The following is a 21263-nucleotide window of genomic DNA, read 5'->3' on the forward strand; positions in this document are numbered from 1 at the left end:
AAAACGTAAATTGTTATACACCACTCCTGATAATAAATAAAACGAGGTAATTTTAATTCAATACCCGACACTACTTGTCAGCGAGTACATTCAGTCAGTCGCACTCGGAATAGTGATTAATACTCTAGGTGCGATATTTTAGTCTAAGAACAATTATTTTAATAATATATTAGTTAGTGATTAGTTTAATTGAACTGTGTCGAAAGGCCTTACGACCTTCGCCGATTAAAGGCGATTTCCTAATCTGTAAGTGATTTACTTGTTTACGTTTTAATTATTTCATAAGCACATTTTTTGTATTTATCAGACGTACATGGATCAAACAGTAAATAAATATCACTTTCTTAAATAAGAAGATGTCTAAGAACTAGAGGCTCACTAGTAGAGTCCAATATTACAATTCTCCAGTTTGTTCCTCAGTAAAATCAACGTGTAGAACGCTTTAATTAAATCAAGAAATATACCCATGAACCATTTCCCATATTTCTAAAAAGCTTTTTTAGTCTGTTTTCTCGATAGTTTTGTATAATGTCAACTAAGCAGAGACCAATGTGTTCCGAAGACTAAAACGAGTATATCTTCTTTGTTTATCAACCGATTTTAATGATTTAAAGTTTTCTGGATAGAAAATGTATCCTCCCTTAAAAGGACAAATATTTTCTCTTCCAGGCGTTTTTTGTTTAAGCTGAATCGGTCCAGAAATGCCAAAGTTACACATGGTTTTGTATAACAATGTCAACTAAGTAAAGACCAATGTGTCCAGGATGCAAGAACAACTATAACTTCTTTGTTTCTCAACCGATTTTAATTATTTAAAGTTTTCTGGAAAGAAAATTTATCTTTTTTTAAAAGGAAAAATATTTTCTCTTCCAGGCGTTTTTTGTTTGAGCTTAATCGGTCCAGAAATGCAAAAGTTATAAATAGTTTTGTATAGGAATGTCAACTAAGTAAAGACCAATATGTCCAGGACGCATAAACGATTATAACTTCTTTGTTTCTCAACCGATTTTGATGATTTAAAATTTCTTGGAAACAAAACTGTTCCTCCTTGAAAAACCAAAATAGCTTCTCTTCCAGGCATTTTTTGTTTGAGTTCAATCGGTCCAGAAATGCCAGAGTTACAAATAGTTTTGTATAACAATGTCAACCAAGCAAAGACCATTGGGTCCAGGATGCAAGAACGACTATAACTTTTTAATTTCGTAACCGATTTTGATGATTTAAGGTTTTCTGGAAAGAAAATTTATCCTTCCTTAAAAGAACAAATATTTTCTCTTCCAGGCAATTTTCGTTTGAGTTCAATCAATCCAGAAATGTCAAAGTTATAGAGGGTCTTGTAAACGAATGTCATCTAATCAAAAACGAATGTGTCCAGAAGACAAATAAGACTATAACTTCCTTGGTTTTTAACCGATTTTGATGATTTAAAGTGTTCTGGAAAGAAAATTTGTGTTGCCTTAAAAGGACATATATTTTTTCTTCCAGGCGTTTTTTGTTTGAGTTCAATCGGTTTAGAAATGCCAAAGTTACAAATGGTTTTGTATAACAATGTCAACTAAGTAAAGATCAATGTGTCTAAGACACAAAAAACGACTATAACTTCTTTGTTTCTCAACCGATTTTAACAATTTAAGGTTTTCTGGAAAGAAAATTTATTTTTCGTTAAAACAACAAATATTTTCTCTTCCGGGCGTTTTTTGTTTGAACTGAATCGGTCCAGAAATTCCAAAGTTACAAATAGTTTTTGACATAAATGTCATCTAAGCAAAGACGATGTCCAGGAGACAAAATCAACTATATCTTTCTTGTTTCTCAACCGATTTTGATGATTTAAGGTTTTCTGGAAAGAAAATTTGTATTGCCTTTAAAGGACATATATTTTTTCTTGCAGGCGTTTTTTATTTGAGCTGAATCGGTCCAGCAATTCCAGAGTTATAAATAGTTTTGTATAAGAATGTCAAAGATCAATGCCTATAATTTCCTTGTTCCTTAACCGATTTTGATGATTAAAAAATTTCCTGGAAAGAATATTTTTCACTCTTAAAATGACAAATATTTTTTCTTCCAGGCATTTTTTGCATAAGCACAATTAATCTAGAAAGTTACAAATAGTTTTGCATAACAATATCAACTAAGCAAAGACCAATGTGTCCAGGAGACGAATACCACTACAACTTCCTTGTCTCTCAATCGATTTTAATGATTTAAAGTTTTATGGAATGAAAATTTATCCTTCTTTAAAAGGACAAATATTTTCTTTACCAAACATTTTTTGTTTGAGCTCAATCGGTCCAGAAACGTCAATGTTACAACTAGTTTTGTATAAAAATATCCACTAAGTAAAGATCAATGTGTCCAGGACACAAGAACGACTATATCTTCCTTGTTTATCAACCGATTTTGATGATTTGAAGTTTTCTGGAAAGAAAATTTATCCTTTTTTGAAATGACCAATAGCTTTTCTTCTAGGCATTTTCTATTTGGGTTTAATCGGTCCGGAAATGTCAGAGTTACGAACAAAGATCAATGTCTTGTCTGTGTTTTATTTATCCTGATTGTTAACTAAATATACATGGCTCTGTTTGCATTTTAGATATTGTATTATTTCAGTGCCTAACTACATGTATATTTATGTATCTATTGCAAACCACAACATCAAAATAGTAATTACAATAAAATTACTTAAGAAGAATGGCAAGGACGAGTCTGCATCTATCAGCTTGACCTTCTGTGCGCACTTGTTTTAAGGTTAAATAATTTATTTTATGCATCATGATCTAATAATCATTATCAGAGTTATAAGAAAGATCTGTTTATGTTCTCGATAATTTATGAAATTAATTTAAGTATATTATATAAGGAAAAGGACAACTGCAGAAGTAAATGAAGAAAGAAAAAACATAAATTAGTACTTATTATATGGGTAATATTTTTTTAATAATACACACACAAAATTATTAAAAAAATTAAACTATTTGCTTAGTACAGTGAATTAGACCTATTAAACTATTTATTCGGTTTTACGCTTTTTTTTTTGTTTAATTTGAACTTCAAATAACTAATTACCTTTGACCATCGCGATTAATTAAAAACACCTATAATTTGTTTAAAAAAAAATGTTAATCTAAAGTGTTTTTTTTTGCAATTATAATAGTTTATTACCCTAATTATGAAATATAATATATTCCTTATTATCTAGTTTATACCTATCAGACACGACCATTATTTAAATAGGTTTTTTTATTTCTTAAGTAAATGCGTCGCAGTTTAACCCTTGTAAAACTATTGTCCAATGGCAAATCACTTAAAAATGTAAAAACACGTGAATCATCGACTATTGCGTTAGGAAAACAAATGATATAATTGAATATACTGTAAAATGGAGTGAATAGTTCTCAACCATCATAATTAGATCCGTAGTGAGTGGACAAGTTGTATTAAATAAGAGTAATTTATTTCCGATTATATATATAATTTTTTTTTGCAAAAAACGTCCTGTGCAGATATGCTCTGTCAAGGTTCTTAGCACATAATTTCCACAAACATTTATTTTATTGTTTATTTCAACCCCACTATAAAACTATAAATTATATGACAGAATTAAAAATAATTAATTAAACACTTAAATAACTATAAGTATTTCTAAAATATAATCGAAAAGTTTACACATAAATTAGTAACTTACTTAACCTGTAGCGACTATCAAGGCATTAATAAACATCTTACAATTTTAAATCAAGTAGACCCATTATTAAATTATTTATTTCAAGTCACAGTAGATATATCATGTCGCTTTAGCTTATATTAAAAAAAAATGGTTTTTTTAGAAGCTTTAGAAGACTGTGACTTGTCAACAAAAAAACAATTGTTCCATAATTTTAACTAATTTAGGGGTCACAGTTCCTAATTCTCATTTTTAACCTCATTTTATAGGCACCGTCTAAGTACCATAGCGCTTTAATTGATCCGTAAAACACATTTTTTTTTACATGAGCTTAGACATGTTGTCTAAAAAAAATTATTTCAACTGTTTTAACCTTGTAGATTTAAAGTTGTAAATACTTCATTTTGGAGTCACAGTCAAACTACCATCTCACTCTATAGTTTTTTTTTTTTAATTAATAGACCCGTGTGCCTAGACGATGACATGTCGAGAAATTTTTTTGAACAATTTTCGTTTTTAACTTCCTCGGAAGTCACTATCTAAGTACCATGCCACTGTGGTTTATCCAGAAAAAATTTGTGTCTCCACATACTAATGCACTTAGACTGTGACGTTCCAGAAATAAAATAATTAAAAAAAAAATGAGCTTCTGTTTTTATTGTGTAATAAATAATTCTTTTTTTTATTTTAAATTTCCTAGGCAACTTAAATTTTTTTGAAAATTTTTAAACATTTATTTATCCTTTATTATTTTATTAATTATGCATATTGACAACAAACAATTTAAAAAAAATTTAATAGTTAATGTTACTTACGCACCAATAGGTACATATTCCTCAACAACAAATAAACCAAATCTAATTATATGAAACCATTACTATGTTCTATTAATCACAATTAAACGAAGAGCTTTGATGTTTTTGTTTGCCCTGAAGAATGGTGGATATATAAATATTTACTATTATATACAATATACAACAGTAAATATTTAATACAAAAACAGTGGTATTAGATTGGATATTATGGATACAAAAAGGGTGATTTTTTAAAAGAATTTCTTACTGGTAAGTCGTGTGGGGTGGGTGGGGGGCTAAGGGTTGTATTAATAAAAAATAATGTTTTTGCACAAAATATAGATTAAATATTTAATTTAACAGCACTGTTTATTTAAATTTGATATATAAATATTTAATATAAAAACAACGTTATTAGACTGGATAATATGGACGAAAAACAGTGATTTTTCAAAAGAATTTTAACAATTAATTGAAGTGTAGTAATCGTGAAGTGTAGTGTAGTAATTAAAAACCTTAAGGTTGTGAGAAAAGTATGGATACCAAAACTATAGATTTTTTATTACATATATTTTTTTTAAACATCATTTTTTTCTCAATTAATTATTTTCTGCAAAAAAACTGTTTTTCATTAGCCTTACCCTTGCCCCCCCACCCACCCCACACTACTTACCAGTAAGAAATTTATTTGAAAAATAATTGTTTTTCCCAAATAATACGCACGAACATCAGCTGGTTTCATCATTAATATCTAATCTAATAACACAGTTTGTTTATTTAAATTTTATATAATTATAAATATGTATAATAATAAATATTTAATACAAAAATAGTTCTATTAGATTGGATATTATGGACACAAAAAGGGTGATTTTTTAAAAGAATTTCTTACTGGTAAGTCGTGTGGGGTGGGTGGGGGGCTAAGGGTTGTATTAATAAAAAATAATGTTTTTGCACAAAATATAGATTAAATATTTAATTTGAGAGCACTGTTGATTTAAATCTGACATAATATTATATATAAATATTTAATATAAAAACAACAAAAACTACCCTTACCCCCCCACCCACCCCCAATATTTGCCCAGTAAGAAATTCTTTTGAAAAATCATCATATTTCGATGATAATATCTATGAAAAATCACTGTTTTTCGTCCGTATTATACAATCTAATAACGTTGTTTTTTCATTGAAAATTAAATATTTATATATAAAAATATTAAATAAATAGTTCCATTAAATTAAATATTTAATCTATATTTTGTGCAAAAACATTATTTTTTATTAATACAACCCTTAGCCCTCCACCCACCCCACACGACTTACCAGTAAGAAATTTATTTGAAACATAATTGTTTTTCCCAAATAATACGCATGAACATCAGCTGGTTTCATCATTAATATTTAATCTAATAACACAGTGTATTTATTTAAATTTTATATAATTATAAATATGTATAATAATAAATATTTAATACAAAAATAGTGCTATTAGATTAGATATTATGGACACAAAAGGGGTGATTTTTTAAAAGAATTTCTTACTGGTAAGTCGTGTAGGGTGGGTGGGGGGCTAAGGGTTGAATTAATGAAAAATAATGTTTTTGCACAAAATAGAAAGAAAGAAAGAAAGAAAATGTGCTATATTACGTAAGAATAATCTTGTGTACAAGCATCTTACAAGCTAAAAAAAAATAAAACAAAAATACAATTTGAAAAATTGACAAAACAATGAACAAAATTAAACACAAGAGACAAAACTTTTTGAACATACTTAAATTAAGGATAACTAAATAAAACAATCAATTACTAAATAAAGGTAAACTTGTTGACAAAACTAGAGAAGAAAAAAGGAAAAAAAAACCTTCCAACATGTCCAAGGTTAAAACCTATCATTAAAAAAGTCATCAAGGTTATAATATGCCTTAGCCAATAAAAGCGTCTTTAATTCTCTTTTAAATTTCTTAACATCCGATATACGTCTAACACATAGAGGAACATGATTGTAAATTTTTTTACTTATGTAAATTAATGAGTTTTTGGTAAGGGAAGACGTAGGAGTAGGTAGGGGAACATCATTTACACGACGAGTCAAATGGTCAGTGTCAGAGGGCAGTTTGGGAATTTTGTGAATAAGAGCAGCTGTTTCTAAGATAAAGAGTGAAAAAAGAGTTAGGATTTTTTCAGAAATGAAGAGGGGTTTGCAAGAATCTCTTAACTTAGCAGAACACAGGTATCTAACTGTTTTTTTTTGAATAACAAAGATAATGTTAAGTAGCCCCTTATTGGTTAAACCCCAAAAAGGCAAGCCATACCGAATATGAGATTCAATAAGTGAAAAGTACACTGGATGTGCAACCACCCTTCCCAGCTCTTGTTTTGCCATTCTTACTGCAAAACATCCAGAAGATGATTTCCCAGCAAAATGTAAAATATGATCTTCAAACCGAAGGCGACCATCAATGGTAATTCCTAGGAACTTGCAGCACTCTTTGTTCTGCAAGAGGGAATTTTCGTCAAACATCAGACCCTGAACATCGCACTTAAACCCCATAATAGACGTCTTTCTCACATTAAACACGAGCCTGTTGGAATCACACCACCCTGATAAAATCTGAAGGTCTTCAAAGATAAAACTCTTAATATAATCAGAATTTTTATGGTGTTATCATAGTATGGTGGTATCATCAGCAAACTGAACCACCTTGCCCTGCAGTTTCAATGAACTCAAGTCATCCACATACAGTAAAAATAACAGTGGTCCCAACACTGAACCCTGGGGAACCCCGCATTTTAGGGATCTAGAAGCAGACAAACGGCCAGACACTGTAACCTTCTGAGTACGATTTGATAGATAGGACTCAAGCCATCGCAACGCTACGCCCTTAAAACCATATTTATCGAGCTTAGATAACAGTATTCCATGATCCACACAGTCAAATGCTTTGGATAGATTAAATAATTTAATTTAATAGCACTGTTTATATAAATTTGATATAATTTTATATAAAAATATTTAATATAAAAACAACGTTATTAGATTGTATAATATGGACGAAAAACAGTGATTTTTCAAAAAAATTTTATCAAATATTTAAAGTGTAATAATCGAATTTAAACACTAGATATGTAAATCCCATGTCAATCTTTTAAATGCCGAAATTTTCTCCCTTTTGTAAACAGAATCGTATATGATATACGTATATTCTACAGTTTAATAAATATAACTTGACCATAAACGTTATTTGCAATAAAAAATAGCACAATTACTTCAATTTTCATAGCGATACGCCTTGTTTTTGATAAAATAGAGTTTTTTACATATTACTCGAACCTAAGGGTTATGTGAGGTAGATGCAATAAGTATAAATTTTTTATCACCGATATTTTTCTTAAACATAATTTTTTTCTCAGGCAATTATTTAATGCAAAAAACCCGGTTTTCATAAACCCTACCCTTGCCCCCTCACCCACCCCAAACATTTGCCCAGTAAGAAATTCTTTTGAAAAATCATCACATTTCGACGATAATATCTATGAAAAATTACTGTTTTTCGTCCGTATTATACAATCTAATAACGTTGTTTTTTCATTGAAAATTAAATATTTATATATAAAAATATTAAATAAACAGTGCCATTAAATTAAATATTTAATCTATATTTTGTGCAAAAACATTATTTTTTATTAATACAACCCTTAGCCCCCCACCCACCCCACACAACTTACCAATAAGAAATTGTTTTGAAAAATCATTGTTTTCTTAAATAATACGCACGAATAACAGCTGATTTCATTGTTAATATCTAATCTAATAACAGTCTGTTTATTTAAATTTGATATAATTATAAATATGTATAATAATAAATATTTAATACAAAAATAGTTCTATTAGATTGGATATTATGGACACAAAAAGGGTGATTTTTTACAACAATTTCTTACTGGTAAGTCATGTGGGGTGGGTGGGGGGCTAAGGGTTGTATTAATAAAAAATAATGTTTTTGCACAAAATATAGATTAAATATTAAATTTAACAGCACTGTTTATTTAAATTTGATATAATTTTATATATAAATATTTAATATAAAAACAACGTCATTGAGACTGGATAATAGGGATGAAAAACAGTGATTTTTCAAAAAAATTTTATCAAATATTTAAAGTGTAGTAATCGAATTTAAACACTAGATATGTAAATCCCATGTCAATCTTTTAACTGCCGAAATTTTCTCCCTTTTGTAAATAGAATCATATATGATAAACGTATATTCTACAGTTTAATAAATATAACTTATATATATACGTTTGATAAATATACCACATTTATTTGCATTAAAAAATAGCACAACTACTACAATTTTCATAGCGATACGCCTTGTTTTTGATAAAATAGAGTTTTTTACATATTACTCGAAAACCTAAGGGTTATGTGAGATAGATGCAATAAGTATGGATTCTTTATCACCTATATTTTTCTTATACATCATTTTTTTCTCAGGCAATTATTTAATGCAAAAAACCCATTTTTCAGAAACCCTACCCTTGCCCCCCACCCACCCCAAATATTTGCCCAGTAAGAAATTCTTTTGAAAAATCATCATATTTCGACGATAATATTTATGAAAAATCAATGTTTTTCATTCATATTATACAATCTAATAACGTTGTTTTTTCATTGAAAATTAAATATTTATATATAAAAATATTAAATAAATAATGCCATTAAATTAAATATTTAATCTATATTTTGTGCAAAAATATTATTTTTTATTAATACAACCCTTAGCCCCCCACCCACCCCACACAATTTACCAGTAAGAAATTCTTTTGAAAAATCATTGTTTTCCTAAATAATACGCACGAATAACAGCTGATTTCATTGTTAATATCTAATCTGATAACACAGTTTGTTTATTTAAATTTGATATAATTATAATTATGTATAATAATAAATATTTAATACAAAAACAGTGGTATTAGATTGGATATTATGGACACAAAAAGGGTGATTTTTTACAACAATTTCTTACTGGTAAGTCATGTGGGGTGGGTGGGGGGCTAAGGATTGTATTAATAAAAAATAATGTTTTTGCACAAAATATAGATTAAAAACATCTAATCTGATGAAAACATCTAAAAACATCTAATCTGATCTATAAATATAGATTATAAACATCTTAAAAAAACTGAATATTCACTTATTTGCATTAAAAAATTGTTCAACTACTGCAACTTTTATAGCGATACGCCTTGTTTTTGATAAAATAGGGTTTTTCACATTTTGCTTAAAAACCTTAAGGTTATGTGAGAAAAGTATGGATACCAAAACCATAGATTTCTTTATCGCCTGTAATTTTCTTAAAAAGCACTTTTTTCTCAGGTAATTATTTTCTGCAAAAAAAAACGTTTTTTATTAACCTTACTCTTGCCCCCCCACCCACCCCACACAACTTACGAGTAAAAAATTATCTGCAAAAATCATTGTTTTCCAAAATAATACGAATAAATAACAGCTGGTTTCGTCGTTAATATTTAATCTAATAACACAGTTACACCGTCATATTTCTATACAGCCACTCCATTTCACGGTATATTCAAAAAAATCGTATATCTTCAAAATGTAAATTATGTACAGGTTTTGTTACGCTTTAGGTGTGACAATAATAGCAACTCTATTTCCCTTCAGGTAAATGTGTGTGGAATCTTAAAAAAATTGTATTCTTTGGATATAATATATGTAATTAAATTTGTAGACTAAAATTTGAAAATAAGACAATGGATAGACCTAAACCAAAAGAAACAGCTGACAATAGTAATGAAGATAGTAATAAGTATGCGGATATTGTGTTGAAAATTGACATTAAAGAACCCGAACCTGATAGTCCTCTGATGTCATGGGCAGAGCGGCACATTAATGAAAATCCCGATACGAAACTGCAACTGGTTGAGGAACTTCGAAATATGATTTTCGGTATAAATTATCACAGTAAAACGCATAAATAAAATTTTTTGTTTTGTAGAAAAGGGCGAATGCGAACCCTATAGGACGGACGACGAGTTTCTTCTACGTTTTTTAAGGGCAAGACATTTTATCGTTCGAATGGCCCATAGACTGGTAAACACCCACAAATTGATTTTTATTAAAATATATTATGTTGATTATTTAAATTTTTAGTTCGTTAATTATCATACCTACAGGGAATCGAACCCAAATTTCTTCTTCAATATTGACTACGGGCGAATGCTCGAAGTGGTGGAGGCGGATATTTTTAATGTGCCACCCTATTTAGATGAACACGGGCGTAGGATGTTGTTTTGGAAAATTGGTAAGAATTAGAATGTTTATACCAAATAAGTATTAATTAAAATACAAAGAAATTGTACGTATTTTTGTTGTAAACATATTTGAAACTATAGCACTATTTAATTTTACAAGTTCTGGAATCACTCTTAAGGAGACAATGGAGAAGAAAAACTTGGAGTTAAGATACCTAAAATTGTTTTACCTCTTCAATATAAATTTTAAGTATTTGAACAATAACCCTTTTAATCCACGGATCTTTGTCATATTTCCATCGAAGTTAGACATTCAATATCTCCGATTTATTAGTATTCTTATATACACTTTATACTGTCTTATATACACTATATCCATTTATAGAAAAAGGGATGGGTTTTCCTTATGGTTTTTTTTAAATATATTCCGCCTATTAAGGCATTTAAAAAAATGTTTTACCCTCAGTTTATTTAAATTATAATTGCCTGGAATATTAAATAGGTTTAATGATGCCCAAAGCGTATAATAAAATCAAAGATTATTTCCAATGCATGGAGTATCTATTAAAAAAGTGCTTCCAAAAGCGTGGAATATGAAATAGAAAATTTTACTGCTATGGAATATTAGGTATTCAAATAAATGTCTGTTTTATTCCATGCTTTTGGAGGCATTTTTTGAATATTCCAGGCATTCGAAATAATTTTTATTTAAATTTGAAATGTCTGAATTGTTAAAAAAATGCCTGCAAAATTGTAGAATAAACTAAAAATTTTAATTATTTTAATCAATTATTATTATGAATAAATAATTGTTTATTTTATTCAACGCTTTTAAAGTCATTATTTTAATATTCCAGGCATGTGAAGGCTTTGAATGAAACTGAAGAATAAAAATTATTTCATATACATTGCGGTATTTTTTTTAAATATTCCAGATATTTTAAATAATTTTTATTTTTTAGTTAATTCAAATTTTAAATGTTTGCATTATAAAGACAGTGACAAAAAACAATTTTTTTAATATTCTAAGTATTTGAAATACTTTTTGTTCTTGGTGTTATTGAAATTTCACATGCTTGGAATATGAAAAAAATTACTTCACAAGCACTGAATAAAATCAAAATTTATTTGAAATCCCTACAACATTAAAATAATTATTAATTAAAATAAAAAAATTTTTTATTACGTTCAGACATTTTTTTAATAATTCAGGCATTTGAAATTTGAATACACTAACTAAAGAATAGAAATTATTTCAAATGCCCGGAATATTAAAAAAAATTACCCCAATGCATGAAATAAAATAAAAAATTATTTGAAATTTATGGAATACTAAAATAATCATTGATTTTTTAATATGAGAAAATTTTTTATTTTATTTCATGTATTGGAGTATTTTTTTTAATCTTCCAGGTTTTTAAAATAATTTTTTAGTTTATTCAAATTTCAAATTTTTGAATTATAAAGATAATGCCTGAAAAATTGTAAAATAAAATACAAATTTTTTTTATTTTAATATTTCAGAAATTTTAAATAATTTTTATTCAAGGCCTTTGAAGTAATTTTTTTAATATTCCAGGTATTTGAAATACTTTTTATTTTATGATGATATTTAAAGTTTACATGCTTGGAATATTAAAAAAATTACTTCACAAGCGTTGAATAAAATCAAAATTTGTTTGAAATTCCTAGAATGTTAAAATAATTATTAATTAAAATAAATAAATTTTTTATTACATTCAGGTATTTTCTTAATAGTTCGGGCATTTGAAATTTGAATAAACTAAAGACTAAAAATTCTTTCAAATGCCTAGAATATTTAAAATAATTACCCAATGCAAGAAATAAATAAAAATCATTTGAAATTTATGGAATACTAAAATATTTATTCATTTTTTAATATGAGAACATTTTTTATTTTATTTCATGGATTATTGGGGTATTTTTTAAAATAATCCAGGTATCTGAAAAAAATATTCTTCAATTTATCCAAATTTCAAATGAAGCGCTGAATAAAATCAAAATTTATTTGAATTCCTAGAATATTAAAATAAACACATTTTTTACTACATTCAGTATTCTTAATAATTCAGGCATTTTAAATTTGAATAAACTGAAGAATAAAAAGTATTTCAAATGCCTGGAATATTGAAAATACATGAAATAAAATAAAAAATTATTTGAAATTTATGAACTAATAAAATAATCATTAAGTTTTTAATATGAAGGAATTTAAGATTTTTTTAATGCATTATCTGGTATTTTAAAAAAAATATTTCAGGTATTTGAAATAATTATTCTTCAGTTTATCTAAATTTCAAATGCCTGAAAGAGCGTCGAATAAAATAATTTATTTTAACGACTATACTTATTTTAACATTTTTAATTTCATTATTTTAATATGCCAGAAATTTCAAATAATTGTTGATTTTATTCAACGCTTTTAAAGTCATTATTTTAATATTCCAGGCATGTGAAGGCTTTGAATTAAACTGAAGAATAAATATTATTTCAAATGCCTGGAATATTGAAAATAATTATCTCAACGCATAAAATAATATAAAAATATATTTGAAATTCATGGAATACTAAAATAATCAATAATATTTTAATATGACAAAATTTTTGATTTTATTTTATGCATTGGGGTATTTTTTTTAATATTCCAGGTATCTGAAATAAATATTCTTCAATTTATCTAAATTTCAAATGCCTGAAAAAGCGTCGAATAAAATATTTTTTTTATCATTTTTAATTTTATTATTTTAATATGCCAGAGATTTCAAATAATTGTTGAATTAATTTAGCGCTTTTTAAGTCGTTATTTTATTATTCCAGGCATGTGAAATTTGAATAAACTGAAGAATAAAAATTATTTCAAATACCTAGAATATTTAAAATAATTACCCAAATGCATGAAATAAAATCAAAATTTATTTGAAATTTCAAATACTTTCCAATTTTATTCAAGGCTTTTGGAGTAATATTTTTAATATTCTAAGTTTTTGAAATAGTTTTTATTCTTCGTGTTATTAAGATTTCACACGCTTGAAATATTAAAAAAATTACATCTCAAGCGCCGAATAAATTCCAAATTTATTTGAAATTTCAAGAATATAAAAATAGTTATTAATTGAAATAAGCAAATTTTTAATTACATTCAGGCATTTTCTTAATAATTCAGATATTTGAAATTTCACCTGCCAATGCCTGGAATATTGAAAAAAATACCCCAATGCATGAAATAAAATAAAAAATTATTTGAAATTTAATTATTAATATGAGAAAATGTTTGATTATATTTCATGGATTATTGGGGTATTTTTTTTTTAATATTCCAGGTATTTGAAATAATAATTGTTTATTTTATTCAACGCTTTTGAATTATAAACACAGTGCCTAAAAAATTGTCGATTTTTTTCAAGGTCTTTGAAGTAATTTTTTTAATATTCCAAATATTTGAAATACTTTTTATTTTTGGTGATATTCAAATTTCACATACTTGGACTAATAAAAAAATTATTTAAAAAGCACTGAATAAAATCAAAATTTATTTGAAATTCCTAGAATATTAAAATAATTTTTAATTAAAATAAACAAATTTTTTATTACATTCAGGCATTTAAAATTTGAATAAATTGAAGAATAAAAATTATTTCAAATGCCTGGAATATTAAAAATAATTATCTCAATGCATGAAATAAAATAAAAAATAATTTGAAATTTATGGAATACTAAAATACTCTATAGTTTTTTAATATGAGAAAATTTTTAATTTTATTTCATGTATTGGAGTTTTTTTTTTAAATATTCCAGGCATTTGAAATAATGATTATTTTTTATTTATTCAAATTTCAAATGTTTGTATTATAAAGGCAATGCCTAAAAAATTTTAAAATAAAATACTAATTTTTATTATTTTAATATTTTAGAAATTTTAAATTATTGTCGATTTTATTCAAGGCTTTTGGAGTAATTTTTTCAATATTTCAAGTATTTAAAAAAAATTTTTGTTCGGGCTATTCAAATCCCACATGCTTGAAACATTTTAAAAAAAATTGAATAAACTGAAGAAGAAAAATTATTTCAAATGTCTGGAGTATTGAAAAAAATTACTGCAATGCATGAAATAAAATAGAAAATTATTTGAAATTTATGGAATGTTAAAGTAATCAATAATTTTTTAATATCAGAAAATTTTTGATTTTTTTTTCATGGATTATTGGAGTATTTTTTAAAATATTCCAGGTATTTGAAATAAATGTCCTTCAGTTTATTCAAATTTGAAATGCCTGAAAAAGCGTCGAACAAAATAATTTTTTTTTCATTATTTTTATATGCCAGAAATTTCAAATAATTGTTGATTTTGTTCAGTGCTTTTCATATTCCAGGCAGGTGAAATTTGAATAAATTGAAGATTAAAAAATATTTAAAATGCCTGGAATATTAAACAAACACCCTAATAATGCACGTAATAAAATAAAAAATTATTTGAAATTCGTGGAATACTAAAATAATCAATAATTTTTTATTATGAGAAAATTTTTTATTCTATTTAATGCATTATTGGAATGTTTGTTTAATATTCCAGGCATTTGAAATAATTTTTATTTTTCAGTTTATGCAAATTTCAAATGCCTGAAATATAAGAAAAATTACATCAGAAGCGTTGGAAAAAAATCAACCAGTATTTGTTAATAATAATGTTTAAATTTTTTTTTTAATTTTATTCTACGCTTTCTTTCCAGGCATTTTCTTAATAATTCAGACATTTGAAATTTGAATAAACTGAAAAATAAAAATTATTTGAAATTTGTGGAATATTAAAATAAAAATTAATTGAATTAATGAACAAATTTTTGATTTTATTTCATTTAAAATAATAATTCTTTAGTTTATTTCAAATGCCTTATAAAGCGTGGAAAAAAAATAATTTTTTTAATATTTTAATATTCTAGAAATTTTAAAGAATTTTTTATTTTATTCAACGCTTTTGAAGTCATTTTTTAATATTCCGACGGAACTTGAAATATATTTTATGTTTCTGGTTATTCAAATTTCAAATGGCTGAATTATTAAGAAAATTCTTATAAGACTTTACTTAATGATTATTCTAATGTTTTACAAATTTCAAATAATTGTTATTCAACGCTTTTTGAGTCGTTATTCTAATATTCCAGGCATGTGAACCTTAAATTGAACTGAGGAATAAAATTATTTCAAATGCCGGGAATATTAAAAAAAATTACTTCAAAAGCGTTGAATAAAATCAACCAGTATTTGTTGATCATATTAATTAAATAATTTTTTTTTATCTTAGTCTATGCTTTTGCAAGCATTTTCTTAATAATTCAGACATTTGAATAAACTGAAGAATAAAAAATAATTGAAATTCGTGGAATATTAATATAATAATTACATTTTTTAATATGACCAAATTTTTAATTTTATTTCATGCATTGCAGTATTTTTCTTCAATATTCCAGGTATTTAAAATAATAATTCTTTAGTTTATTTCAAATGCCTTAAAAAGCATGAAAAAAAATTCTTATTATTTTAATATTCTAGAGGAGCTTGAAATATCTTTTATCTTTCAGGTTATTCGAATTTCAAATTCCTAAATTATTAAAAAAAAATCCTCTAAAATCGTAGAATAATTTTTTTTTAAATCATTTTAATTAATGATTATTTTAATGTTCTAGAAATTTCAAATAATTGTTAATCAACGTTTTTTAAGTCGTTACTCTAATATTCCAGGTATGTGACACTTAAATTGAACTGAATAATAAAACTTATTTCAATCAACAATTATTTGACATTTCTGGGATATTAAAATATCTATTAATTAAATATAATGGAAATTTTTTATTTTATTCTACGAATTTTCAGGGATTTTTTAAATAATTCAAGTATTTGAAATGTGAATAAACTAAAGAATAAAAATTAATTGAAATGCCTGGATTAATGGGAAAAATTACTACAAAGAATTGTCACAAATATAGTAAAATGCAAATCTCAATATCGATCCAATAGGAGCATCTATAAAATATTTTATATATTTAGAAGCTTAAAATATAGTAGTGAGAAACACATAAAATGATTGATAAGATAATACACATTAAACATACATAGATTTCTAACTATTAAATATAGTCCTAGTGACGCTATTTAAAACCCCGTGGCACTTTCACCAATATATCAGTAACAAATCAAAGTCTATGAAAATTTACACATTAAAAGGTGAATAAAATATCACAAGCATATATTTTTATTTAGTAAGTGAATCAGTGGTAATTAAATAAAAACAAAATGAGTTTCTCCTTAGGAAACTGGAACCCAACCCAATTTACCACGGACCAACTCTTCCAGACAATCATTTTCCTAATCCAGGCCTCGACCCTGGAACCAAAGCACCAAATACTAGGAGGTGTCTGCATCATGGACGTCGAAAATCTAGGAAGCAATCAAGTTTGGTATCTATCTCCAAGCATTACGAAACATATGATTAGTGTCGCATATGTAAAAATATGTTCAATTAGCGGAGTACCTTTATAATTAGTGCGTACTTTTTTAGAGTTCGTTACCGCATCGCATTGAGGCACTTCACATCGTAAATGTATCAAAAGTGTTCGATTATGCGTTCGCGATGTTAAAACCGTTACTGTCGGATCTGATGAAGGACCGCATATTCATTCATCAGAATTTGGAAAGTTTACATCAGCACGTTTCTCCAAAATGTCTTCCGAAAAAGTACGTCCGTTTTAGAGCTTATAAGTGTTAATTTGAATTTATTTATATATTGTAGATATGGCGGAATACATAAGGACACATACTCTTTTACTGATTATTTATCAGTGGTACGTGCAAATGAGGAGTTTATCGATGAAATGGAGTCGTTTGGTTATGAAGGCAGCAGAGAATTTATAGAGAAGCTTTAAGTTTTATATTATATTAAGTTGGAAATATTATTGTTTATTATATAAAAAAAAGCCATTGCATGTTATTGTATTTTAGTACCTACATCAATATTTAAAAAAAAAACATTTATACGAGGTGATTGACAACCGATGGTACGTTTGCACTATATGAGAAACGCTCTATATATGGGAATATATGGGATGCTCTATCTGAAACAAAGAATCTTTCATGCTTTATTTTGAGGCTTTTTTATATAATGTTTATCTTTAGCGGTTTTTTAGAAAAACTAATATGTGAAGATAAGGTCGATTTTTTTCCAAAATTTCACAAAAGGTCCATATTTCAAAAACTAGTAGTAATGAAGTTCTGAATATTTCTGCACGTATTTCAGTAATAATTTGACTAAATACCTATTTAAGAGTTTTGTAAAAAAAATATATTTTTTGAAAGAATTGATTTTTTATTTCAAAAATTTACAAAATGTCTATAATTTAAAAATTAGTATAAATTAAATTTTGAAAATGTCTATACAGATTTCTGGAATAGTTTAAATACACACCCATTTTAGGGTTTTTTAAAAAATCAACAAAAGTTTGAGAAAAAATTTTTTTTAGAGAAAAAGGTGAGTTTTCATATCTCAAAAACTAAAAAAACAAAAAATCTGAAAATTTCTATACGTATTTCTGGGATTATTTGATTAGACATACATTTCAGCATTAAAAAAAAAATTGTGAAGGTTTTTCGAAAAAACAATTTTTGTAAAATTGATTTTTTTTAAGCTGACTTGAATGAAATGCCCGTATCTCAAAAACCAGTAGTAATAAAAAATCAAAAATTGTTATGCATATTCCAGCAATAATTTGACTGCATTTGACCTCTTTTAGGGTATTTTAAAAATCTACAGAATTTTATGAAAAAAATTTTTTTTTGAAAAAGTCGATTTTTTTTCCAAAAATTTCACCAAATGCCTGTATTCCTAGGATAATTTGTCTGGATACCCTAATACAGTAATGTATGGATAATCCGAACAGAAAGTTGACAGACCCCGTTTGGTTTACCAAAACTTTCGGATAGATTCATAATAAATGATTTTTATAATCCGAACACGTTCGGTTTATAGATAACTTTCTTCACCAAATCAAACAAAAGATTCAGTAAAAATTTATCTAACAAGAAAAATAATTACGATTTTTAAAGAAACCAGTTAACTGCATACATAATATGGAAATGCTTCATTGCCTCTTAATATTTTCTTTGAATATAATTCTCCAGAGTTCTTTGAACAGATTTTTTGATGCTTAGAGCGACAGCCTTCTGTCGAATTCTTCTTAGAAGGATCACTTCATGCAGTGGCAATTCATTTTCTTCCGCCCAACGTAGATGCTTCTTTGCTGGACATTTTTTGTATAAGTTTTTTTGTATGATTTTCTTCTGCACCATTAGCAATCATGATCTTATCATCTTCTAAAATCTCTATATCCAAATCATCACCTCTTGCCCATTTTCACGATTTGCACGATTCACTTTGTTCACTAACTCCACTAGATCACGTTCTTCATCTGACAAAATAGAATCACCATATTTCTCCTCTTAAAGCACGCAGGCGTATCAGATCTTCTTCATCCCATTCATCCATGTCCTTGGTGGAAAGAAGTTGACAACACTGGTGATTTTCTCACCAGTTTTTTAGGTTTAATGCAAACACAGCATCCTTTAGCGACTTATTCTTTAAACATTGCGCAATGTTTTCATCATCTTATACAAGTACCTCTTGCGGCAGCCTTTTTCGATATGTGACTTTTATTTTTTTGGATCATATTCTGATCCATCGGCTGAACCAGGGCAGTGCAGTTATGTGGAAGAAACATGACTTGAATAAATTACCATCATGGCTGGCTAGTTCTTGGCCTGGTCTGTGAGCTAAAGCATTGTCCAGTATTAAAAGGGTTTTCTCTTCAAAATTATTGATTCGAAGATACTTTCTTATGCTTGGTACGAATTCACTGTGGAACCATTCTTCGAAGATAACTCGATCAACCCGAGCACTTTTATTGGTTTCGGTAACAGAAAGGTAGGTTGCTGTTTTTGAATGGTCTTGGATCTTTTGCCTTTTCAGCCTTTTATTTAAGACTTAATGTGACATGTTTACGTTTAGAATCCATGGTTTAAATGAAATATACATAAATGCAGCGTGCAACTCACAACACAACTAAATAACTCTACTCTTTCCATAAAACACGTTAAAACAACTATAAAACCACGCAATGTCTTGCTGCAAGAACAAACTTGTACTACTAAACATGTACTATTCACATTTCTTTTCGCACTAGACGCCCACACTCGCGTATACGTACCGACAGTTCGGATTACCGAATTCACGGTGTTCATGTTATGGAATCAATTTTACGCAATTGGGGCGTTCGGATTATACGGGGTTCGGACTATTCATACAATACTATATAGGGTTTTTCAAAAAATTCGTAGAATTTAAAAAGAAAACACATTTTTTGTCAATTTTTTGATTTTTTTCCAAAAATTGGACAAAATAGCCATATCTCAAAAACCAGTAGGAATAAAATTTTGAATTTTCCCGGAATAATTTGACTGGACACCTATTTTAACGTTTTTCAAAAAGTGTATAGAATTTTGAGAAAAAAAAATTTTTTTTGGGAGGTCCATGTTTTTTTGTCAAAATGTCCATATCTCAAAAAACAGTAAAAATAAAATTTTGACAATTTTTGCACGTATTCCTGGATTAATTTGACTGAATACCTATTTTAAAGTTTTTCAAAAAGTGTATAGAATTTTGAGAAAAAAATTTTTTTTGGAGAGGTCCATGTTTTTTTGTCAAAATGTCCATATCTCAAAAAACAGTAAAAATAAAATTTTGACAATTTCCGCACGTATTCCTGGAATAATTTGACTGAATACCTATTTTAAAGTTTTTCAAAAAGTGTATAGAATTTTGAGAAAAAAAAATTTTTTTTTGGGAGGTCCATGTTTTTATTTCAAAATTTCACAAAATGTCCATATTTCAAAAACCAGTGAAAATAAAATTTTGAAAATTTGTACCCGTATTCCCGGAATAATTTGACTAAACACGTATTTCACCGTTTTTTAAAAAATTCACAAAACTTTGAAAAAAAAATTTTTTTTTGGAAATGTCGATTTTTTTTCAAAAATTTAACAAAATACCCATATCTCACAAACCAGTAAAAATAACATTTTGAAAATTTCTACACGTATTCCAGGAACAATTTGACTAAACACCTATTTTAGTGTTTTTTAAAAAATTCACAGAATATTGAGAAAAAAAATATTTATTGGAAAAGTCAATTTTGTTTCCAAGAATTTCACAAAATACCCATATTTCAAAAACCAGTAGAAATAAAATTTTGAAAATTTCTACACGTATTCCCGGAATAATTTGACTAGACACGTATTTCAGCGTTTTTCAGAAAGTATAAAGAATTTTGAGAAAAAATTTTTTTTTGAAAAGGTCCTTTTTTTTCCAAAAATTTCACATAATGCCCATATTTCAAAAACCAGTAGAAATAAAATTTTGAAAATTTCTACACGTACTCACGGAATAATTTGACTGAGCACCT

General features: G+C 26.8%; 1 protein-coding gene across 3 annotated transcripts; it reads left to right on the top strand.

Annotated features, from left to right (window-relative positions):
* The first annotated feature begins 5 nt into the window (after positions 1-5).
* LOC126745816 (alpha-tocopherol transfer protein-like) lies at positions 6-17733 on the top strand. 3 transcript variants are annotated; one of them, XM_050453830.1, is made up of 8 exons: positions 3278-3312; positions 10097-10147; positions 10215-10432; positions 10482-10576; positions 10637-10787; positions 17063-17256; positions 17312-17487; positions 17543-17733. In XM_050453830.1, exons 1-8 carry the CDS (start codon positions 3293-3295, stop codon positions 17673-17675), a joined length of 1038 nt encoding a protein of 345 aa, XP_050309787.1. In that variant the 5' UTR covers positions 3278-3292; the 3' UTR covers positions 17676-17733. The 3 variants fall into 3 exon arrangements, with proteins under 3 accessions (XP_050309790.1, XP_050309789.1, XP_050309787.1); XM_050453833.1 differs by lacking the exons at positions 3278-3312; positions 10097-10147 and adding an exon at positions 6-128; XM_050453832.1 differs by lacking the exons at positions 3278-3312; positions 10097-10147 and adding an exon at positions 58-246.
* The last annotated feature ends 3530 nt before the right edge of the window (positions 17734-21263 follow it).

Source organism: Anthonomus grandis, chromosome 16 (genome assembly GCF_022605725.1).
Source record: "Anthonomus grandis grandis chromosome 16, icAntGran1.3, whole genome shotgun sequence".
Taxonomy (NCBI): Eukaryota; Metazoa; Arthropoda; class Insecta; order Coleoptera; family Curculionidae; genus Anthonomus; species Anthonomus grandis.

Bases quoted from the DNA above. Each gene is read 5' to 3' on its own strand.
- LOC126745816 (XM_050453830.1), top strand. From the start codon at position 3,293: ATGGCAAATCACTTAAAAAT. The intron at 10,148-10,214 runs GTAAATGTGTGT...TTAAATTTGTAG, and splicing joins GCAACTCTATTTCCCTTCAG to ACTAAAATTTGAAAATAAGA. The intron at 10,788-17,062 runs GTAAGAATTAGA...GTTTCTCCTTAG, and splicing joins GATGTTGTTTTGGAAAATTG to GAAACTGGAACCCAACCCAA.